The 25671-nt window shown below is 37.0% G+C and overlaps 1 protein-coding gene across 1 annotated transcript in view; it reads right to left on the reverse strand.

Moving 5' to 3' along the window:
• Positions 1 to 12924: 12924 nt before the first annotated feature.
• The window catches only part of PJA2 (praja ring finger 2, E3 ubiquitin protein ligase), a 68519-nt gene continuing 55772 nt past the window's right edge, over positions 12925 to 25671 (reverse strand). Inside the window, exons 8-10 of the mRNA XM_004678364.2 lie at positions 18672 to 18786; positions 18217 to 18338; positions 12925 to 16072 (exon numbers count right to left, since the gene is read on the reverse strand). Of these exons, the coding sequence (XP_004678421.1) occupies positions 15947 to 16072; positions 18217 to 18338; positions 18672 to 18786 (363 nt within the window). The 3' untranslated portion in view covers positions 12925 to 15946. The remainder of the gene's footprint in view (positions 16073 to 18216; positions 18339 to 18671; positions 18787 to 25671) is intronic.

Below are 25671 nucleotides of genomic sequence, written 5' to 3' on the forward strand. Positions count from 1 at the left end.
GTCCAGAGATGCGGAGGGTGAGAGGATTCACCAGAGACAGAGCGGGAAGCAGAACAGGCAGATCGATGAAGTACACTGCTGAGGGGAGCAGCGGGCGGACCAGGAGAGGTCTGCCGCGCCATGTGGTCACCTCCGGGGCAAGCGGGGATCGTACTCATGTTGAAGTGGCTTTACTTTCTCAGTGCAGTGCTTTAACCCACTGCGCCACCAGGGAGGGCCCCGGGAGTTGTATTTTAACAGAAGAGGGCAAGATGACTACTTGGACTCTTAGCAAGATCACATGACACTTATGATGGAGCTCCCAACTTGAGTTTCTGGTCATTTCTCTTTGAGCGGAGACTTGTGGCCTATGGTGTCTCCCAAGAAACAGCAACTGGAAAGTAGTTTACACTAAATCTGTGAATCCTTGGTAGAAAACCTTTGAAAACATGCTTGTTTCCTTTTTATCTCTCAAAAAAGATTAGGGAAATTCTTACCCAATAGAGTTCTCAAAATTGCAAAATACGACTGGGCGGAACCTGGAACCCTTAGTTTCTGCTTTCAGTGAAATACAGGGGAGAACATTCCCCACTTCTAAAGGGTCTCCTTCCCACTGTGCTGGTAGGGGTCCCACTGTGAGGTGGACAGGCCCTCTGAGAGCCTTTACTGTCTGAGCCTCGCCCAAGGCTATTGGGATAACTGGAGGACCGTACCCCTAGTGTGACGGAGAGAATCAGTGAGATCATATCTGGGATCATAACTTTATTTCTGGGCATTACAATAATGGAGAGTTAAGGAAAGTTGATGCTCTGTAGACAGATTCAGGACTTCAGGACTATAGTTTCTGTTCATTATGATCAAAAAAGCAAAGTATGTCCTATATGGTCAATCAGTCCTAGTGCTAGACATCAAATTAGAGGAAAACAAAATAGTAATCCTTCTAATTCTCCAAAAAAGAAAAAATTTTAAATTATAAACAAAATCTTGTGGATAAATAAAACTGCATCTAAGGAAGCCTTCACTTATATACACAAAACACACCTGTGCTCACATGAGGCACAATTCCAGCTAGTTAGACTTATTTACAAAAGGAATATAGATTATAGGAAACTGTGTGTGAATTTCCTTGAGAATTTTTGCAATAAAAAATTTGCTGCGAACTTTACCATATGTGAATATCACCTGTACCTCTGACTACCATGCAGACTCTTTGGCTCCATACGCTCCAAAGGGCGTATTGTGAGAAACAGCAAATTATGAGAAAATAGGGAGTCATGGGGCATTCGACCGTGTGCACCAGGGCCCTAATCTTGAGCACTGCTTCTTGCTGGAAGAAAGGCAATGCCTAGCTTCTCTTGGATGAGTGCATTTACTAAATATACAAGGAATATATGTTACACTTTTTAAAAGGAAACATTATAATACAAATATTCTGATATATTAACTCTTTTCTATTACTTTATTTTCATCTTTTAGGTCCCAAGCTTCCATAGTTATAACTCTAGGCCATTGTTTTCGCCTCTCCTTCCTATTTCATTTCCGTAAGTTTTAGTTCATAGGTCTGCTTAGTCTCCCTTAACATAGTGATTTTCCACAGAGCTTTGTTGACTGGTTTTACGATTGTTTATCATGTCCTATTAATGAAGCCTTTGGTTTGTTTCCAATTTTGTTGTGTGAATAGTTTCATTCACTTTTCTTTTTTTTTTCCCCACCCATGTGGTCATTTGATTTATAACAAAATGGCAGTGCAGTGGGGAAAGGAGGACTTTTCCATAAACAGCGCTGGATCAATGAGACAGCATGTGAAAAAATAATGCATCTTGATACTTTCTTAAAAGACAATCAATTGCAGGTGGAGTGTAATTCAAATAAGAAAGGACAAACAATGGTGTTTTTAGAAGACACAAGTGAATGTCTTCATGACTTTGGATAAGTAAACACTTCCTAAACAGGACACAAAAAGTGCCAGCCATAAAGGAAAAAGTGCAAAATTTAATTGCATTAAACTTAAGAGCTTTAGATAGCTTCATTCTTATAACCACTGGGTTAAATACTTAAGATAGATTCCCATGATTCCGGGCATCTGTTTTTTTAAACCATGATCTTCTTTCAAGTCAGGGCTTAGGACAGTACATTGGGTTCAAAAGCAATGCAACTAAACTCTAGTAAGCACTGGGATTTTCATTCAAAACACTCTACTGAAGGTTATTAAGAAGCGAATGAAAGAGGAAGCTAAGAAATGGGTATAGGAAGTCAGTTATAACAGGTTTCCCCAAACCCACAAGTCCATTTATCAGCCTGATTAAGAAAAGGTTGGAGCCAGGAAGATGTCCCGAACTTCAGACAGGCCCACATGTCCTAGGTTCATTTATCAACCTGGCTGGAGAATAATTGTGGGTCAGGAGGGCACCCCAACACGGTAAAGAGTAAAATGTCCAGAACAATGAATCAAGAGCAATGCTCAAGCAATGGACCAAAGTTAGTTTCGGGATGGTACTCCAGGTAATGTGGGAAAAGTCAGTAGGACTTGGCAGCCTAGGAGACCCCCACAGGCCCAGCCAATCAGAAACAGAAACAGCCAAACTCCCACTCCTTGCCCACTTTACCTGTAAAAGCGCCTGCTTTTTGGCCCTTCTCTGCTCAGAGAGCATTCTTGTTCTTCCTACATATGAATAAATCTCATGCTTTTCTATAACTTTGGTCTTGATGCTGAATTCTTCCCTTGCTAAAGACAAAACCGAGAAAAAGCCTGCCCCCCCGGGGGGGGGTGTCTTTGGAATCCATATGGGCTCCCCAAAACCCAGATACAAGATTTCTTTCTGTGATTGCCAGGTCTCTGGAATAATTATATAAAGAAACAAGTAATTCTAAGAATCTTGCATGGCTAACAGAAGAGCTTGTAAAGCTTTTGGGAATGGAAGGAGAGGAGAAAAATGGAAGATAAAATGTAAACAGAAACTTAAAAAATGGTAATAGCTAGCTGACATCTACGGAGTGCTTGCTATTGGGCACTTGGGGTGCGTCTGAATGAAAAACACTACTCCTTCCTGATCAGATTCTAAACAAAGTGACAAACAAAACTATTGATGAAATGGCAAAATACAGCAAGAATAATTTGTAGACCCTGAAAAATATACCAGTCACCAGTAGGGAAGCAGGTAGGGTGAGGAAAATGAGAATACGGAAGGAAGGTGTTCAGGTATTGGCACCAGAGCTCTGCTGGAGAGTGAGTGAGGCCTTACACAGAAAGTTGTGAATTTGCAGTCCCAAAAGTATACAGTCATGTACACATTTGACAAATCAATAAAGCTTGGGGGGTGTGGAAGAACAAGAGGGTGGCAGACAGTTGCCAAAATGGCACTTTAGTTACTGATGAAGACTAAGATGGGGCAGGGACTTATTTTTACAGGTAAATGCTTTTCTCCAGGGCCACTCCTAGGGTGTGCAAGGCCCTGGAAATATTTTTTGTTGAGCCCTTGCCTATATAAATAATATCATTAACAACTCAAAATTCATGGGCCTATGTCTGGTATTGTGATTTATTCCATCAAGATTCAGAACAAGTAGCAAGTGCAGAATATATTCTAGCATGTCTGTGTATAGCTCAGTCAGTACATGTGAAGCTCTTCATGCATCCAGGCCCCATCTTCCCCCAGACAGGAGCAGCAAACACACCTGCATGCTCTGTGCTGCCATTTGCACTGTTCCTGGTCAATTCTGTTTCTCCAGCAGTGAGGACAAGAGAGCAGCGCTATTACTCATGGTATCGTGGCCTTAAGGACCTGTCTGAATTGATACAAGACCAGTGTTCACAAGTAAGAGGCATCCCTCTGTATTCCCCTAAATCCATTTATCTAATGCTGGTTACCTTATGACTTGTGATATGACATAATCCAACTCTCCCTTGAGAACGCCATCTTCCACTGATTCAGCCAAAGGCTGTTACTGTTCCACTCACGAGGACCACATAGGCAAGTCTTACCCAGAGTATGCAGGGAAAGATGAACGATAATTCATTTTCTAGATATGACAAGTGTACTGTCCTGAATGTTAGAGCATAAACAGAACAGCATATCTTCTGACTATATCCTCTCTTAAGCTCCTTAGGCTATAATCACTGTATTCCTGAACTGTGATCTCTTCCCATGTGGCCACACTCCCACCTTCCACAACATGGCATCAGCAGGGCAATGGTGAAAGATGGAAGGAGAAAGCAGGTCCTTTTATACAAAAATGGTGACATGATACCTCATCCAGCACAATTTAGGAGCATCCTGTGAGAGCATGACATCACCATGATGAAGAGGCAAGAGGGGAAATAGCTGGCAAAGGCTGCTGGCTGTACAGGAGCAGTGGTCTCCAGAACCCTCAGAGGAGACAGCCACAGTCACCGTGAAGATCACTGGGGTGGTTGACTGTTGGGATTTACTAGATTAGAACAAATTAAAAAGATTAAAACAGACCTGTTGGTACCCACTTTCGGCACCACGGACCCGATAGCACTTCAGCAATATGGAGCCACACTGTAACTCACACTGGGACCAACACCTAAATTTATTGTTTCTGATGTGAGAGGCACCCCAAATCAGTGTAATCCTGGTGGCCTCATCATGCTCTGCTTGCAAAAGAAATACTATTCTAGTCAATGGGAGTGATTTGTTGGTCAGGCCTTCTTGTGGTCAGGCCACGTGGTCCTGCAATGGGCCCTTTGGCATGAGGCCTAGAGTAATGCAAGACATCCTGATGAGTCACTTGCAGAATAAAGGGGGAAAGAACAACCCAAAGGGACTTCAGGGACTGCACTGGGTCCAACTTGGATATTACTGTCTGTCCAGCCAGTTTCAGGTCCTGAAGGGGGACTTGGGATAATTTTGGGGAAGAAACTCCAAGACACAGAACCCATGCTGGCCCAGGCAGGCCTAAAGGCAGTGCTGCGTTTCCTCATAGTCTCTTCGTAACTAGCTTGACTTTGCTGCCCTCTGATCAGTGGGCCAGAACTGGTCTCAGAGGAGGGTTGTCCCAGGAAAGGCAGACACTGCTGTCTCCCATGGGAGGAAAAGGAGCTTATAAAAGCTTATGGGTTTCTTTACCCCAATTTCTTGCTGGACAAACCACTTCGCAGCAAGTGACGGGTAAAGAGGCCAGCATCTCTCTCAGCAGTAGGAGGAAATGCTAGGAATGGGAAAGAAGAGTTCTCACCCAAAACTTACTAATGCCTGAGAGCATTCTAAGTATGTTACTTTATTAACTCACTCAATCCCCTTGGAAACCCTGCAAGAGAAATGTCCTCTGTTTGATTTTTAGATGAGGCAACAGACACTTTTGAGATCAAGTAAGCTACTCCAGTTTCAAAGCTAGCATGTTATTGGACTAGGATTTCAACTTGGCTAATTTGACTGATGGAGGAGAAAAGGTGAGAAGGCAGGCAGAAGAGGAAGGGAAGAGAAGAATCAGAAGTGAGTGCCCACACCTCTGAGTGACCTGCAGGACTGAAGCCTTTTCTTACCTTATATTTTGAACTGTTAACAATTGCCTCAGCCTCCCTCTTTCTGGGTTCTCCAGATGGTGCACAAAGTGACCCTGAATTTGTATTTTCATTTGAATAGAAAATGCATTTTCCTTGGCACAATGAACCTTCATTTTTGTAGTTCTTGTCTTTGACATGAACAGTTCACAAGGCAAAATTTTCCCTTCATTGTCATTTTTTTTTTTTCAACCCAGCAGGTATCCTACTTCAAGACCTTGAAACAATCACCAGCTCCTAGGGATTCTTAATCAGTGTTGTCATCCTTTAAAAGCTCAAAATTTCATCCAGTATGTTCATTTAATAAAGAATCTCTGCAAAGCAAGCTCTGAAGTGCACAGGCAGACTGGACTCCAGTGTAGAAAAGATGAAATACTCCCAACCTCCAAGACCAGATCTTAAGAATCATTGCTGCCCAGGAGGCCTTCTGCAAACTTTCAGGGATGAACTACAGAGGTAAACAGGTCACACGATACTGGGATTTTTTTTTCTTTAACTAGAGTAGGACAAACAGGTTCTTTTAAGTCATGGATTCACGTGTCTTCCTAAAAGCAGTGAGAGTTGCTTCTGATAGCGCTCAGGAGAGAAAGGTCCTAGGATGACCCTGCTCTCACAGCTGCCAGTTGGTCCTCCCAGCGGGCACAGGTTGTGGGGGACAGAAGCAGAGCTTGGGCCAGTTCTATAACCTCCCCCACCCAGATGGACAGATACACACAATCCTGGTCCTCTCCTTTGGAGCCTGTACTCAACTGTCCCCCTTTAAGCCAACTGATCAGTGTTCACAATTTTGGCAAAGCCTATTCAACTTTGTTGATTATAAGAGACCCAATGGTTTCAAGAGACTCTCAAAATAAGTCAGAGTGGAGGTTGAAGTCAAAACAAATTTCCTAGGAGGTGTTATCGTTTGGGGCTAGGAAAAGGAATTATTATAAACATAGAAATATGCCTAGGTGTATTTTTTTTGCCAATATGGTAAGTGTTAATAGTTCTTAAATTATCAAATTCACTACAGATAGATGATGGGCATATGGGGTTCTTTTACATGATTTTGAAATGTTATTCAAATGTTTCTAAAGTATTGACATTTCCTTTTTAAAATTCTTTAAAAGTTTAGAATTGGTGCTCCATAAGGGTATGCCAGATACATACTGAGAAGTCAATTGCTGACGCTGGAAACCACTGACACCTGCTCTCATTTTCTGTATCATTCCAGTTCTTCCATTCTATTCTCTATTTTTTTTCCTTAATATTTTAAAAGGACGGGTTTATTAGGAAATGGAAAGGAGAACACTTACACAGACACAAGAGGGAAGAAAGAGCTGCAACTTAAAAGAACAGATTTGTTAAAGATGCCTGCACAGACACAAGCAGGCAGCCTTGACCGGAGAGCTGCCTCTCCCGCTAGCTTCCGCTAGCTTTCTATCTCTCACTGTATTTCCATCTACCTCTGCCTATCTCTCCACTCAAAAGGAAAATGAAAAAACAGGAACATACAGTTAGTCACTATTTTCCCATTTTGTCTGCTGGCAGCTATATACCTATAATGAAGCAGATTTGTAGATAACTACAACTTATTTCCAGTATAACCAAAGCTACTGCTCTAACTCACCAGCTGATTGCTCTGGGTATAGGTTAAAAAAAAAAAAAAAAAGCAGGAGCACAGCATTTGACACAGTGGGATAAGTGCATTTATAGTCAGAAGATCTGTATTCAACTCTTAGTCCATCATTTTCTGCTGTGCGACCTTGGGTAAGCCACAGCTTTCTTCTAAAGGGACATAATATGTTAATTTTAAGGTGATTCTAAGTACAACGAGTACGAAGAGTCTATAAATAGACATGCATCTTCTACCAGTTGCTCTGGCAATGGTTCCTCAGCCCTGTGATCTCTAGAGGTGATGAGGTCTTGGATATTAACCAAGAGGATTAACTCTTTGGACAGAGATCAGTTAGGGCAAAAGCAGGTTATGCGGAGTGCATTTTCCACATCACTGGGGACTTGACATTTACCCTTATTCCCATCACAACCTATTTTCTACTTAGATCTCAACCATCTGTGGACTGGTGCCCACATCTCTTCATGCTTATTTACAGATGACAGTGCTGATACCATGTATACCATGGGGGTTATATCCACACTAATTCATGAGAGAAGCATATAGAGACACAATTTCTCTGCAGTGTACTTGAATAGGAGAAAAAACTTGTTAATGTGTTAGGCTCTTCAGCCTCTGCGGGGTATTCTCTGAGATTATTAATACAGGTAGATACTAACTTCTGAGTAATTCGTTTCAAAATTTGGTCTTTCATCTCTAAAGAGCTATTGACCTTGGAGGTTAGTCTGTGAGAACTGATGGAATGTTGCTGAAATGTATTGTGTTTATACTAACCTTGAGTGTCTGTTAACTCATTTACCTAAGCAGGAGGCAAAATAACATTCATCTAGAATCCTGACTCCTTTTTCATTAGCTATGTGATCCTTGCAGCTACTTCCTAAAATTATAATAGCTTACATGTGTGGATTTTTGTTAAGGATTAGCTTACACAACATATAAAAATTACTTGTAAAAGTTCCTGACAGATAGCTAGCACTCAGCTTCAGTTAATTTACTTTCACCTCCTCATGATATTTCTGTACCTTTCTGTTCTATATAACTGTTTCTTTAATGAAAGAGGCTTACTGGGATTCTTTGCAAAGATGAGCTATGTATGTGCTATGCTGGAAGCCTGTGTTTGGAGTGGATGATAAATAGGGATGGAAGGGTAAGATAATTCAAGAAAGGACAGAGGTATGTCTGCTCTGCACTCTGTGTTTTCTAATAAGGAGCTGTTGCTGCCTTTTCTTCTCTTAAATCCACGCTTGTCCCATTCCTGGTTTATAACTGTTCTTACTTCCATTTCTTCCCTTCAGCACATGGCTGCTTGTAACTCTAATGCCACTCCTTCAGCTCTCCATTTCCTACTGGGAACCTTATTTCCCAAAATACATTGGTGAGAGGACCCATTGGGTCTGCACCTGTCACTGGCCAACTCCGAATGGGTGGGGTTTGAGTCTGGTGCCTACCAACTGTCCCATCATCTGTGGCTGGAGAATGGGACTTGTGACCTGCATTGTCCCGTATTTTCAGCAGAAACTGTGAGTGTTGGGAGGTAATTCATGAGTTTCTTCTTTTTCTTCTGAGCAGGAAGCATTGCCAGCTTTGTTCTGTAGTACCTTCTCAAAGACATCTATACAGAAAAGTCACATATGTGAAGCCCCTCCCATCCTCATATCAGAGGATAGATTGTTTCCTGACCAAGGAAACCAAGTCTTACTCTGGGACAAAGGTAAGGCAGGTTTGCCAGCAGGCCCTTATAAGGCCAGGGGTTCTTGGAATTTCTTCGTCTATGCCATAGACTCACTGTGTGTGTAGCATCCCTAGGGCCAGGCTACGTATCACTCCCAAGACATGGGGGCAGCAGAGAATGAGGAAGCTCATGTGCAGTAGAAATAAAATCCTGTCTGTGATCTGTGGGGGTCTCAGATATTCTTTGTGAACCCATGGAACCTGTGAGTTTATTAGCTCTGACAAGAAATAATGTTTCTAATAGACTGGCTGTGAAGGGTATAGTGGTGACACCATCTGACACAGCTTTCTATCCTGCCTCCTTAACGTCACCTACATGCAGACTAAGTCTACCTGAAGGGGTTCCTGTGGGTCTTATTTGGGGGAGAAAAATACATATTACAGCAATGCAGTGGGGAGAGAACCCAAAGTACTGCCACAACACTGCTCTTGCTCAGCGAACCTTGCTAGCACGCTCCGATCCAGCACCTTTGGACAGTGGGCACAGCTGCTGCTGGGCAGGGACTGTCCTAGCTCGACTCTGTTTGTAGTCTCAAGAGTGCTTTTACATCCGGTTCATCCACCAGCTGTCGAGTGTCATGAATAAGCAGGTATGACAATAGGACATGGTGCTTACTCCCTGTGAAGCCATCCATAGTCAACATTCCAGGCGTGTGAGCCCTGCTCCACCAGCACTCTATGTAGTATCTGGCACTGGAGGTGACAAGGACAGTAGGAAAGCAGTGTGTCAGAATAGTTTGCTCTATGTTCCATTTTTGGAGTAAAAACCCTCTGGATGCTTACATATAAATGCCTTGGAGCACAGGGAGAAGGTAATATTCAGGCTGTAAGGATAGCAAATAGATTCTCTGTGCTATAGCACAGTTTCTGGTAGCTAGGCACCATGGCAAGCTCCGCAATCATTCTCTGCTTTGGTTCTCCAGCCTTGGAAACCACAAGAATGCTCTTAAGGCCAAGATGAAACCCTTCCTATCTAGTGAACCCAGCTGCTCTAAGGAAAATAATGTCCTCACCGCAGAGGACACTGCAGGAGGCTGCAGCTCAAGATGGGCAGTTACTTGTTGGGTTTGGTGAAGATGTTTATTTAGTAGACTCAAGGGGATGCCAGGCTGACATACAATGTACACTAGTCCATTATTTTCATAAACTTTTTATTTAGGAAACTTAAACATCTTTCAGACAGTATTAACACAATCAATTGTAGGTCATAACTAAGGTGCGCACTTGTGCTTCACTCCTCACCCAATCTAATTTGCTTTCTGGACAAGGTTGTGTAAACTCCTCATCTCTTAAATATGAATAAAGGTAAACTTCTTTATCTTAAATATGAATTTAAACTAAATTATGACTTGACATTCTGTAATGGCACCAAGCCTAGAGAACTGCAATACAGAGCTGACAGATACCTGCTCCAGGTCAAGAAGAGGAATTATTTTATTTGTTGAGGCCAGACTGGTCACTATGACAGCACATACTGAAACTCCTTAGAATAGTTGTAATACGGGCTTCTTTTAACAGGCAAATAGAAATGAAATAGTCAAAAAGAACTATGGACCTGCTTAAATTTAAAATAACATTTAAGGATTGAAATGAAAAAGAAACCCATTATCAAATGTCTATTTCTACTAATGAAACAATCTGGGGCAAGTTCTCTATCTGGAATGTTCACAATTGTGGCAGCTGAACAGCCTTCTTAAGAAACCAAAATTTCTGAAAAGTCCAGAAACTTTGAAAAGGGAATCTAGTGGCTTATAGACAGATGTCTGCATAAGTGAGATTTCACTGGTTGGAAAGACAATAAAATGCCACATACCTCGGCGAGATTGCCTATGCAGGACAATTTAAAGATCTCAAATTTCCAGGTGAAGATAAGAAGTTCTCATAGATCTTAATAAACAAGGAGCTTCATTGCCCAAGGTGTGAGTTTTGGTCAGAAAGTATTACGTAAGGAAAAAAATGTCTGTAACAATTTAGCAAAAACAGTTAAGGCAAGCAAAAGCTAGCAAAATATTCTTCAGATATTTGAATGTAGCTTATGATCACCCCATTCTTAAAATCAGCCTGCAACACAACTTACTTTATAACTATTAGTACAGGTGAGGTTGTTCCTATCCAGGACAGTGGCAACAAGTGGAAGAGTCCTGAGGCTCTTGTCTAAGAACCAAGGTGCTCTGGCCAGCACTGGGTCTCAACTCTTACTTCTAAAACTGGGACATTACAACCTACCTTGTATTTAACTAGACAATACAACCTTGTGCAGATTCATTATGACAATTAGTTTAAAACAGAGCCTAGAACAATGTCTAATAGAACTTTGTAAAAGGGAACTATTCTTAAAATGTAAAAACAAACTTTTAAATGACTCTTAGTGATAAGAAAAGCTGTTACAAAGGAAAAGAAATTATAATGGCTGGCAGATTTATACAGATTGCACACTGGTTAATAGGTAATGTTATATTCTGAAAGTATACAGACATTCCCATTTTTTACTATAAAAATTGAATATTTATTATTAACTTAAGAACACAAAATGAAGTTAATAAGCACATGTAGGCCTGGAGTCTTTTAGTAATAATTTTAGCAAAATTATTAACTTTTGGTTATTTTGATTTACTGAAATTCCAAATCCTCTAAACTCCTGTGAGTTAAGATGCTATCAAGGTTTTCATCTGAAATATTCATCAACCCTAAAAGGTAGTGCTGATATCAGTGATAGCAAACAACCATATTTCTATGACTTTTAAGATAAATGAAGAACATTTTTTTCAAAACTCTCTCCATGCACCGACAGTAGTACTCAACCTATCATTTAGGTTCACTAGAGAGAAAACAGAAGTGCGGTGATTAAGTAACCTGTCAAGGTCCTGTTACTTTAAAAATCCTATTTTTCTGAGATGGAAAAATAATTTCAAAATTTATAAAAAAATGACAGACAATATATTGAATTCTAGGACAGATTAATATACAGATGAGTAATTAGAAAAGATAGCAGTATGGTTTCACTAAGAATGAGGCATTTCCAGCTCTAGTAGGTTCTAGAGCTACTAGTAGGTTGGGTTACTTCTAGACAAACGCTTTGCCAGTTAAACATGACAAAATTTATTATGGTGGCCTTTAAAGAAAGATGCAGAAACATGAGCATGTTAGTAATTGACAGTTACTTCAATTACTGTACCTATAATACTGACTCACCTGGGGGTCACTCTATCTAACAGCATTCTAAACAGTAATTTCATCCTGGTCTGGCAGAGATATCTTGAAAGCTCAGAGTAAAGTAGGAAGCTTGATATAGGAAGAGGTGGCCACACAGAAGAGATGAGACCTTTCTGTCTAGTTTTATGTATGTGCTAGTCCTAGGGAAATTTGAGTGAAATTCTTGCTAACAATGAAGTTTACCCCTTTCAGGTAGTAGTGGTGAATCGTTCCAAGTTTGGAAGCAGAAGCTGGAAGAAAATCATGTAACGACATAATTTTAAAAGGATTTTGGTCCAAAAGAAGAATGTACCATTGTTTCTAGCTCTAACACTGTATTTTTTTTATTTTAGCAAATTTGTTTGTTCTGGAAGGGAAAATGAAAATTCTAAACTTTCTAAACAAAAAGAACAATTTTCTAATTCAATGTGGGCATAACTATCAGCACTCATTATATACCCTTTTAAAATGAATGTGATCTTTCAGATCTTTAGCAATCACAATAATTAAATTTGATGATATGCCACACTTGATTTGGAGAAATCCCTAAGAGTGGTGGGACTCTGTCCTGAAATTTTGAGGTTCTTTGTAGTCCTCAGTCAGTGTGGAAACTAAGTTCTGCTGAATTCACAGGATTACTAAAACCATCAGGCAGGTGGGGACAGAGAGAGAATAACCTCTTCCTTCCTTCCAGAAGTGCATCGACCACTTCTGTACAAGCAGGCTTCCAAAGGGCCTTCTAAGGTCAAAGACTGTAAGGCCCATGTGCTCTGGAGCAGAGTCCAGATTTCTTTAAGAGCTGTGTTCTTTGCTATTAACTAACTCCATCCAGGGGTTATATTACAGAAATGATATGATTGCACAATTAAATATTAGAAAAGACCACTGAGTATATCCTGTTTATTCTTTATGATTTACATGGAAAATGATGGACTGAGATTGTAGAACAATAGACCAATCATTACATTTAGACCTGGGCTTTTGAAAAACTTGCATCCATTTAAACAGTTCATATATATTTAACAGCTTATATATAAATCCAGATCACAAATAATCTTGAGTTAGCTTAAAGATAAACAAGAAACAAAAGAAAACCACATGGGATCTACCTTTAAATATCAGCATTCACTTTACAATAAGAAAATGTTAAAAAAAATAATTAGGTCAAGTCACTTAACATATATATAGTGAAAAGAAACAATATTGTTTTATATTTATATGTATTTTAATTTCCTTTCATATAGTCTTAACTTTTCAGAAAGATCTAAGATGTGATAGAACAATATTTGTGTCCAAACTTGTCCATCTCAGCTTATATACTTGTTACAGTGAAAATCCTAAAACCTCAAATATCGTTTTATAAAAAATGTTTGAGCCAACTCTAATTCAACTATTTTTCCTTCATAGCAGCTGTTTGTAAATAGTGGGGAGCCAAGAATGAAGGATAGTAACAGATGGAAAGCAAAAAGTACAACAGCTATCTTAACTTTAGCTCTCCACACTGCTGGTTGAGTTTGGAACCATAACCTCTTAACAACTGGCAGACAGTAGCTAAATCTTAACAGGCAAAGAAGATATATTTTCTTTGGGACAGCTGCTATCTAGGAGAAGAAAACCAAGGTCCATTAATACTGCCTAAATATAATGGGTGGTTTTATTACAGAGAAATCTGTAGTAATGTCAGTTTAACCACTAAGTGTCACAACTGACCAATATTCAAGAAAACAAACAAATAAAAAGTCACACTAGCCACAGATTTCTGGGAACCAAGAAAACATTAACAAAAAATCACACTAACCACAAATTTCCACAATATACATATGAGAATTATTTTAATCTGATTTGACTCCTTGACACTACGGATCAATGAAATATGGTATGGAAAGATCACAGAGTAGAAAACAAGCAAAGATTAGTTTATACAACAATGACTATATACATCAGAAGGAAAAACATGCTAGCTAATGCAACATTAAGGCCTGAATATAAGCATTTCCAAAGTCACAGAAGCCCCCAGGGAACCCCTAAATTACAAAGTCACCACATTACATGCATGCAATGTTCAGTTTTGTTTTACCCATAAAAGGATACACTGTATTTTGCTGTAAATACCAGACACATTTACAATATGTTCAAAAATTAGAATGCAAGTGTTATATTAAGCCTCAAATGTGCCAATGGTGAAAATTTATTTTAAAGAATGGAGAAAAGAGATGGAATATAAATATTCCAAGAAATTATACAAATAAAGTGTAATTATGCATTTGGGAAAGCACAGAACTATTCTTTTATGTGTCCAAACTAAAATGCTGATGTACTGCTTGGATGGATGTACACTCACTAAGTGCTTTACTATTTTACTTGCTCAAATGCATATGTTAATACCCATCATCTGGTGTTGCTATCAAATCACATCTCACCATGTTTATAGATACTTGCCTGCTGGATCTGATCATCTAAAAACAAAACAATCTTTATTTGGGGTTATAAAGTTACAAAGCTAACCCTCTGGGTCAAATTTGCAAAAAATAATATGGATAGCTAATTTCCTCACTTTTAAAGAAGTTTGTAAACAGAACTCTTTCAGAAGGTAAAAGAGATCAGGGTCTTTTTTTAATCTTTTAGAGAAAGGAAAATAAGAAAGGAACTCTGTTACATATTCAGTTTTGTTCACATAATCACTAGGATAGTCAAGATCATCTATACCTTTCTTACCATGGCTTAATCTGGCTTAATTTAAACTACCTATTTTTATCTTAGTTCCAGGTGAATAATTCATAAATTTGAGTAAAGAAACAAATACTAATAACGTAACATGAACAATCATTGTTCAGATATACTTTAGATATGGTATAAAAAGGTATGGTCAATCTGTCCTTTACCTCATAAATGTTATGCTTTATACAAATCAGTACAATTAATCTAGTTTTCTAAGTATTCAGAATTCCTTTTAGGATGCAACAGAACGAGCATTTAAACATTTTATAATTTTCATAACTTTCCAAAATATTTCGAAACAAAAATTATCTTAAACTATGTCTAATATTTATTAAACAAGTGTAACATGAGTGTCCTTCACATACACATTTGCATATAATTTTAACCAAATAGAAAGTCTTTTTATAAAGTCATCTATTTCATCTCATATGCTGAGCTCCAAGCATACTGGTTGTTCATGTGCTTTACCAGCCTTCCCTGAAAGCACCAGCCATCGTAAAGCAGTCGTATGCATTCTTCTTCCTTTAATTAAGCACACTCACCATTTAAAAAAATAATTTATTTTATTACCTAACCCTTTCAGGAGTATTATATTTAAAATTTTAAAATTCTGTGATGCTCTAGTCAGAATTGTAGTGTTTGGCATTCAAAAAAGTCCTACCAAGGAGGGAGAATAGACACCTTCCTAAAAATCCACTCAGTTTTATGAGCCAAAAGATTTTGATATAGCGAAGCAAAGGGACCAGTGAGAAAGCATGCTTTAGAATTCTTTTTATTTCCAACAAAACCAAATTTTACTGCTGTTGTGATCACAGTCTTCACATTTGATGCAAATAGGAGAGCTCAATTATAATCACTTAGTGGCAGTACTTCAGACAAAACCAATAATGTGTGCCACAAAGATGATTATTTCTTCTGGAGAGATTTAATTGATAAGCTTGACTTTACAATTAATATCAACATATTCAACTAAAGAAAATGGATGCACTGCTTCAACATTCAACTTGAAAATGTTTAGTACTTTCTGCAAACCTAAACTCAGTTTAGAAAGGTTAATATTCTCTTTCTAAACAATGGCATAGACTATACATAGCATTTAATATATTTATATATAATTATTTGCACATCAGATTTAGAAGGAATTTGCAGATTTACTTTGATAGACTGAGCTCCTTCCAGTTTCAAGTTTAGGAGGCTTCTGCAGTACTGTCACTTGATGGTGGGGTATCGTGGTCGGGCTCCGGGGGAGCAGCTGCAGAGGCTCCGATAACAGCAGGCGGGAAATGACGGCGGCACACAGGGCATGTTCCTGACTGGAGGTACAGAAGAAAACAAACTCAGGGGGATAGAAGGTTTTAACTGCCACAAAAGTATTATAATAACTAAACAAGTGGCATTATCTTAAAACCACATCAAAAAATTTTAAAGCAGAAACCAAATATACTTCAAACCCATACAACACAGAATGGCAATATTCTGATGCTATTTTTGATTTTACCCTAATCAGACTGAATTTCCTTGAGGATAAACATTGCTGCTCAAACATTTTTGCATCTTTTAGCTCACTCATCTCTCACATTAGTTAAGTCCACTGCACTCCCTGCTTTGTATTGGTGTAGTAAGAGAGGGTATGCAAGGAGTCACACAGCATGGCTCACCAGACCAGAACTGTTTAGTCTACAGCACTTATACAAGAAACAATGACCCCAATTAATTCACATATTTATTTCACTAAATCATTCTCAATCACAAGTACTACAGTTTCACTTTAGTGTAACACAGATATGTCAAAACAGATAGACCTTAGATTTGTCAAAATAGACAGACTTTCTTTATAAGTCATTTATAAGCCTTTTAAAAAAGTCTTTCTCTTTTCAAAATGATATTGAGAGTTAGCTGGATGAATTCTAAATGATAATCAAATCAACCAGAGACTTGAGAGAGAAGTGGCTAAGGAAAGGAGTAATAATTGGGAATGTACTGTTTTAGGACCAACAGAAAATTCTATATATTTATCATCTAGTGAAAGATTCTACCCTTGCAAATTGATCTTTTCCCCAAAGAGTTCTCCTTAATAGAAAGCAGCATCAAGAAATCATGCTGCTGAAGTTAACAACAATTTGTATCTTAGGAATTTTTTTCTTCAGAGGAAAGGCTTTGCTGCACACTAAGCTGTTTCCTGAAAGGGAATAGAGAGACTGTAACCTTAGGATTACAACAAAGCCAATGACAATTCAATGCTGTACAACATGTATAATAGTGACAATGCAATGCCTTAATTTATTAAGGATGTACTGTGCTCTTGGCATACAGATGGACCCTAACAGCAACATCTGAGTCAGATGAGTATGGTCTCAACCAGCCACATAAACCAGCCACATACTGTATAACCCTGTACAAGTAAGAAGCAATAGAAAATGTCAGTAACACCACCAATATGTCTTAGAATAATGAGTATTCATAGGGAAAAAATACAAGAATCATTTAGCAATGCAAAAGTATACAGCAAATATAGAAATATTAGCACCTTTAAAGTCTGATACTATTGTGGGAGTTTAGAGGAAGGGGATATGGCAATGTCAAGGACAAAAAGGAGGAGTTTAAGCTGGACTTATTAATCTTACAGATGGCACTGGGGAGAAGATCACATTAGGTCATGCACACGTAAGCTAATGTAGAGGGGGTACATCTGAAAAGAGAGGCTGGGAGTTAGATCAGAGAAGTCCTTGAAAGCCAAGTCAGGAACTTTAGATTTTATAAAGGAATAATGTGAACACTTCTGCAGTGGTGTTTAGAGATTTTAAGTACAGTCTGATAAACATGAAGAAGCAGAAGAGGGGAACAACAGCAAAAAAAAAAAAAAAAAAAAAAAAAAAAAAAAAGAGTGAGAGAGAAGGGAGAAGGGGAAGAAAAGCGAGAGAGAAGAAGGAAAGATCAGAGATGAAAAGGCAGTGGTTCTAGCTAGGAAAGAAAGCTAGTTATGTCCATAAGTTAAAAAGTTGGGAAAGTGATTCCAATAGAACAGATGTAAATATTCTTTATGAAAAAAACAAAACTCACAGAGGAGATCACAGTAAAACTTGACCTCATAAATTATTCTAATATACTTAAAAATTGTAGGGTAAATGCTAAGGATGAAAACATGAACAGGAAGTACACAGTAGATCACTATAGCTTTATCATGCACATTTTCAGAGACATCTGTCTATATCAACAGAATATCTGCATATGTTATAGAACTCTGAGTAGTGTCAAAGGCTGCTTTGATTGAGATCCTTTTTGAGAACATTCAATTTCAAGAATATGATTAAAGATCTTTTTTTAATGCTTTTTAACACTTAATAAAAAGGCAGTACAATAATGTAGCTAAAGAAAATTAGCCTAACAAACACTATGATCATCATTAACTTATAGGAGAAACTTAAGTGTTAATTAAAAAAATAAATCTAACACTTACCTTCTGTAGCCAAATTGAGACACAAGGTTTGTGAAAGAAATGGTGACAGGGTAACTCTGTTGCTATATCATCTTTAATATACTCGCTGCAACAGATTGGACAGCACTGTTCCTGGCCAATAGCTGAAAACAACACACAATATGATCAGTCACATATGATCAATTTTGATAAAATTAAAAATCAATATTATTAATTCATAAATGAAACCTATGAAAGACAGAGAACCAGAATTTGATAAAACAATTGGCAAACATGTTTCCATCTAATATATGACAATGTGGAATTTAGTGAACACTGCTTTTGTAGAACACCAAACCTAGCCTAAAGTTAAAAAATATTTATTGCCAGGATGTAATCAAAGTTTCTAATAGCATTTTCTCTTCTAAGTGCACTGATAACATACTCAAACATCCGATGTGTTGTTGTCTAAGATTCAAGATCAACTATGCCCTTACCAGTGTGATCTTCAAGAACAAGGGTCTCTGGAAGACCATCAATGCTCTCCTTACTGGCTGGTGGATTGGCCACCTCAACATCCACTGCAAGAGACTCTAAATGTGCTAGAGCAGTCTGAAAAAGAAAAGTCAGTTCTCTTTGTTAAAAAAAAAACACTAGAAAACAGTAATAGAGAAGTAGAAAATGGTTTTTGAAGGTACTAACACTTATCCATGACTATTTTCTTCCTGTTAATTTTGTTTGCTTTAGTCTTTTGCCTCCTTTCAAAAAGAATTACCATCATCTCAAGCAAACAAAAAACAAAACAAAAAGGGCCCTTCCTTCCATAAATACAAAAACATACCTTGTGCCCAACACATTTATATTTTCAGAAGCACAATTACCATTTTGGACTTTAATTTCACCAGTTCATTAGTATAACTAGGATATCTGGGTTGTGAACTTCATTTAGGGGTCCAAATGTCTGTATAAAGTTACTATTTGAACAAGGATGCAAAGAACACCAGATCATCTAATCACATAACATGAGTAACCCTCATTCTTTTTCTGGCTATAAGCAGATTAGAAATCTAAGTAGGCAAACCCTATTTTATTGTGTTTCACTTTATTTGTACATCACAGAGTTCCTTTACAAAACTTTCCACCAGTAAAAACATTATGACTCACTGATTGTACAGATGCTCAGTACATTTTAGCATTAAATTTTTTTATTAGTAGGTACACATTTTTTAATAAACATAATGCCACTGCATACTTAATAGACTATAGTACACTATAGTTATAAACATAACTTTTATATGCATCAAAAAATAAACTCATATAACTTGTTGTATTGAATATGTGCTTTTTTGCAGTGGCATGGAACCAAACCTGCAATATCTTCAAGGTGTGCCAATATCACAAGATCCAAGTGGTGGGGCCAACCCAAGTATCTATTGTTTAACTCAACTTATAAGTACAAGATTATTAAAAATAACTGTAGTTACAATAGTCAATTAATATACCTACCTAATAGGTATATTAACAGGTAGTGACTATTAATATAATAATCAATTAATTAGACTGTGACATCAAAAATATAGAAGGGGATAAAAGTGTAGACTTTTTGTATATAATTGAAGTTAAACATTATGAACATAAAAATATACTACTGTATCTATGAGATGTTTTAAGACTCACAGTAAGCAGAACAAAAATCTACATTACAGACACAAAAGATAAAGAGAAGAATCAAAGTCAAGTCACAAAAGAAAGCAGCAAGAGGACCATAGAACTAGAAAACATCTGATGGCATTAGTAATTCCTTATGGAGCAACAATTGCTCTCAATGTAAATGGACTGATGGATGGGATTAAAAAGATAAGATCCAGTTATAGACTGCGTACAAGACTCACTTTAGCTTTAAGGACATATGCTGGCTCAAAGAAAAGGGATGGAAAAAGATATTCCATGTGAATAGAAACCAAAAGCAATCACAGATGGCTACAATTATATCAGACAAAACTGACTTTAAGCCAAAACAGTAACAGAAAACTAAGTATTATTCATAAAGATAAAAGGGTCAATACATTATGAGTATATAACAATCATAAATAAATATGCAACCATACTGGAACACCAAAATATAATAAGCACATTAAAAAAAAAAGATCTACAATGGTACAATGGTATTAGATAATGAAACAGTAGCAGTGACGGACACTGATACTTTCAACAATGGATAACTTATCCAGAGAAAGTTAAAAAAAAGGACAGTGGATTTGAATTACATTTTTGATAAGATAGGTATAACAGACATATATACATCTTATACAACAACAATAGAATACATATTCTTCTTAAGTATTCCCCAGGATGGATCAATGATCAGTCAGAAACATGAGTAAGCAAATTTAAGAATGCTGAAGCCATACTAAGTATCTTTTCCAACCCAAAATGATAAAAAACTAAAATCATTAATAGAAGGAAAACTGAAAAATTCACAATTATGTGGAAATCAGATAACATGCTTCTAAATAAAGTAATCAAAAGTGAAACCCAAAAATATCTTGAAAAAATATAAATACAATATGCCAAGACATATGGAATGAAGTAAAAGCAGTTCTGAAAGGTCTTTATAGCAACCAACACACCTACATTAAGAAAAAAAGACATCAACTACATGTCACAAAATGAGAAAAAGAACAAACTAAGGCAAGGCTACAGCTGGCAGAATCAAAGAAGTAACAATGATCAGAATAGAAATAGAGACCACAAAGATAAACACTAATGCAGTTCTTCCTAATTTTTAAAAATTTAAAAATTTAAAAAAATTAACAACTTTTACAAAGTTGTTAATTTGTCTGTAGTATATGAATTCTCTCCTCAAATACAGTTCTTGTAGTTCTACCATCATGGCATCGTTGATCCATTACCAGGCCTTTGTGTAAGGTAGTTTTAGAAGTGATAAAAGTTGATAAATCTTTAGCTAGAATAAGTAAAATATTAAGACAGAGTCAAATAAAATTATAAACAAGACACACAACAACTAATACTATAGAAATACAAAGGATCACAGGAGACTATTATAAACAATGATGACCCAACAAATTGGATAATCTAGAATAAACAGGCAAATTCTTAGAAACATACAGCTTAACCAAGATTGAATAAAGTAGAAAATCTAAACAGAGCAAAAAGATTGAATGAGTAGTCAAAAACTTCCCAATGAAGCTCAGGAAGAGATGGTTTCCTGGAAAGTTTTATCAATGTCAATCCTTCTCAAATTATTTCAGAAAACTAAAAAGAAGGGACTATGTCTGAACTCATTTGAGAGGCTAGTGTTAGCGATAAAGACATTACAAAAAAGAGATTGATAGTCCAAGATCTCTGATAAACTAAAAATGAAGAAAATACGTAATAAAATATTAGAAAACAAAATTTAAGCATCACACTAAAAGAATCACATACCATCACAAAGTGGATTTATCCTTGGGATGAAAGATGATTCAATATATGAAAACCAGTACATATGACATACCAAATTAGTAAACTGAAAAATAAAAGTTATATGATCACCTCAAAAGATCCAGAAAAAGCAACTGACAAAACACAGCATCCTTTCATGGTAAAAATAAAAAGAAAAACGCAGGATTGTTTCACTCACAGCAGGAGTGTAAAGGACCAGGGGGGATAAAAAGACATAACCGTAATAAAGTAAAAACGAAAACAACAACGAACAACTATAATCCAGAGGCATTTTATGGGGGTAAAAAGGGGAATGTGAGCAGAAATGGAGTGGGAAGAGTGCACGGGACTATGGTGATGGCACATGGGTGGATTGGTATTGGGAAGCCCATAGGGATTACAACTGAGATGAAAAAATGCACAAAATAAAGAATGATGTCTAAAAAAACAAACCCAACATATTACATTGGGCACAGAAAGTCATGTATGACAATTCCTGACTAACTTCAGAATCAACAATGAAAGGCTGAAAATTTTCTGGTAAGATCCAGAAAAAGACAAGTGTAACCATTCTTACCACTCTTACTCAACGTAGTGCTTAATTAAAATATCAATTGAGAAAAAGCAATAAAAAGCATCCAAATCTGTCAGGAAGATGTAAAATTGTCTTCATTTGCTGAGATGATTTAATGTATAGGAAATCCTATTTCATCAAAAATTGTTTGAACCAATCAGTGAATTCAGTCAAGTTACAGGATACAAAAGCAATATAAGGTATCCATTGTATTCTTATACATTAACATTTGAAAATAAAACAAACATTCCCAATTCACATCAGCATTAAAACCAAGAAGGTGACAGTGCATACAGTGAACTGTATGATTAAAGAAACTGAAGACACAAATAATGAAAGATAACCTATGTTCATAAATTGAAAAAATTAATATTGTTAAAATATCCCCATTACCCAAAGTCATCTATATAATCAATATATAATCCCTATTAGGATTACAATGGTATTTTTATGTAAGTAGAAAAGAAAATCCAAAAATTTGTATGGAACCACAAAGACACCAATGCAATCTTAAGAACAAACCTAGGTTAACATAATTACTGCTTTAAGCTATACTACAAAATCACAGTATTCAAAACAGTACGGTAAACCAATAGAATACACTCACAAATAGAAAAAGAATTAGGAGTTCAAAATAGGCTCTGAGGTATACATACAACAAATATTTGATAAACATCCCCAAAAAACTCAACAGGGAAAGGATATCTTTTAAAAAATGGTGCTTGGAAAATCATACGCATAAAGATAATCATATGCATTAAGTTGAACACCTATCTTACACTGCTCACAAAAAATTTATTCAAAATGGCCAATAGACTTAAATAAGACTTCAATTGTCAAATTACTATAAGAAATTGGACAATTTTTTATTTGACAGTGGTCTTGGCAAAAAATTCTGTGATATAACAAAAACAAAGTAACAAAAACAAAATAAGACAGCATATTAAAATAAAATCTGCAAAACAAAAGAAAGTGTCAACAAAATGAAATCCACATGGGAGAAAATATTTGCAAAAATAATTTATGTGATAAAGTTTAATACCCAAAATATATAAAGAATTCATAAAACAGTAACAAAAACAGGACAAAAAAAGGAAAGAACTGAACGAACTTTTTTTTTCTGAAGAAGAGATTCAAATGGTCCAAAGGAGCATGAAAAGATACTGAACATTACTAATAATCAGGGACATATAATAAAAATGAGATTATCACCTCATACTGATTGAATGACTATCACTAAAAAGATAGTAAATAGTAAATGTTGGCAACTGTTGGAGGACATGTTATTGGGAAAAGCCATAATGAATGTTCCTTAACAAGTTAAAAATAAATCTATCATATGATCCAACCAACGCACCTATATCTAAAGGAAATGAAGAGATAGCTGCACTCCTATATCCACTGCATTATTCAAAATAGCCAAGATATGGAAGCTTGTCCATCTACAGATGAATAGATAAAAATGTGGTGTATCACACAAAGGAACATTTAGCCTTGAGAGAGAAGTAAATTCTCTCACTTTCAACAACATGCATGGATCTTCGGGGAATTACAAACAGTGAAGTAAGTCAGAGACAGACAGACTGAATGACATAACTAATCTGTGGCACCTACTAAATTTTAATTTGTTGCAATGAGAGTAGGATGGTAGGCAACTGTCAGGAATTGTGGAATGGAGGATGGTTGGGCCTAGAGTGTTAGGAAAAAAGGAGGTTCTGAGTTTCAGCATAGAATGTCAGAAAAGAAAAGAGGCCAACAGTATCAGATTGCAGCAGGCTCTACTGAAAGTCTAGTGATGACTTTCTGCAGGCCAAGAGCTGTGCCCCACAAGCAACTGCGGTTCTTTATAGGGTAAGACTATGGGAATTTTTAAGTGTATGTGGGCAGAGTGGATCTCTTCTACTGGAGCAGGACAGATAGAATTGTTAACTACTGTCAACTTTATCTCTGATTTTGCTTATGTCAGGTTCCTGGTGCCTGGCTGTACAGATTTTACGAGGGCCCTGTTCATGCTCTCTTCAGAGGAAACAAGTCAAAGTATACAAATTTAAGAAGATGAAGTTCCGGGAATCTAAGTACAAAATGGTGATTACCTCAGTAATTAATAATAGTGTTTTAACACTTGGAAGTTGCTAAAAGAGTAGATCTTCAATATTTTCATTATAAGAAATGGTAATTACATGAGATAATGGAGATGTTAACTAGCACTACAACAGCTATTTTTTCAATATGTACTAATTTGGCACATTGTATTTTAACTCACACACTATATGTCAGCTATAACCCAATAAAACTGGAAAAAAAATCTGATCTGCTACATATGTACACAAAGGAATATTATTCACCGATGAAAGGTAAATTTTGACATGTTATGAGGATGAATCATAGAGGTATTATGCCAAGTAAAATAAGTCAGTCAATGAGAGATAAATGTTATATGATTCCACTTGTGTGAGGCACTTATAGCTGTAAAATTCTTAGAAAATTAGAACGATGACTGCCAGGCACTAGGGAAGGGAAGAATGGGGAGTCATGTTCACAATATGAACATATTTCATTTTTGTTAACAGCATGCTCAAAAATGATTAAAAGGGTAAATTTTATGTCATGAACATGTTATAACAAGAAATATAGTATGACAAATTAATTCCATCTTTCAGATCAAATGAAAATTTTGCCTTACAGTTAACATCCTGTAACACTTTTGGATGTAGCAAATAATGTCTTTCTAAAATGGATGTGAGATGACTTAAAATAAATGAATGGGCAAAGGTCAAAGAAAAGAGACTAAACATGGAGAAAGCAAAATGACAGTAATTCATAAATATAGTTAATAATATTGAACACCAAATTGACTCTAGATATTGCAAAAAGAAAGGTAGTGAATCAATAACTGAACTACTGCCTTTCAGCTTTTAGCTCACCTGTCATTTCTGCTTTGTAAAAATAGATCTGGGCCATTTAAATAGTCTTTCTTTCAGCTAAAATGCTCTTCAGTTTTATCAGTAGAGGGCACTACAGGGACATTACAGGAGAAAAGGACTTAGCTTCTGGATTGAGAGAAGCTGGATTGAGAGCTGGTCCCTGTCCACCCAGCTGCTCCCCTCAGCAGTGTACTTCAGTCAACCCCCCTGTTCTGGTTCCCACTATGTCTCTGGTGAATATTCTCACCTCTGGCACCTCTGGCCTGTACCCCTAGTTCCTGTATGCATAAATAAATAAAATGCCCTTTTTTTTAGCTAAAATGCTCTTCAGTTTTATCAGTAGAGGGCACTACAGGACTTAGCTTCTGGATTGAGAGAAGCTGGATTGAGAGCTGGTCCCTGTCCACCCAGCTGCTCCCCTCAGCAGTGTACTTCAGTCAATCCCCCTGTTCTGGTTCCCACTATGTCTCTGGTGAATATTCTCACCTCTGGCACCTCTGGCCTGTACCCTTAGTTCCTGTATGCATAAATAAATAAAATGCCCTTTTTAAAAAA

This window comes from Condylura cristata, unplaced genomic scaffold, assembly GCF_000260355.1.
Source record: "Condylura cristata isolate star-nosed mole 26May11 unplaced genomic scaffold, ConCri1.0 scaffold00007, whole genome shotgun sequence".
In the NCBI taxonomy this organism is placed as follows: Eukaryota; Metazoa; Chordata; class Mammalia; order Eulipotyphla; family Talpidae; genus Condylura; species Condylura cristata.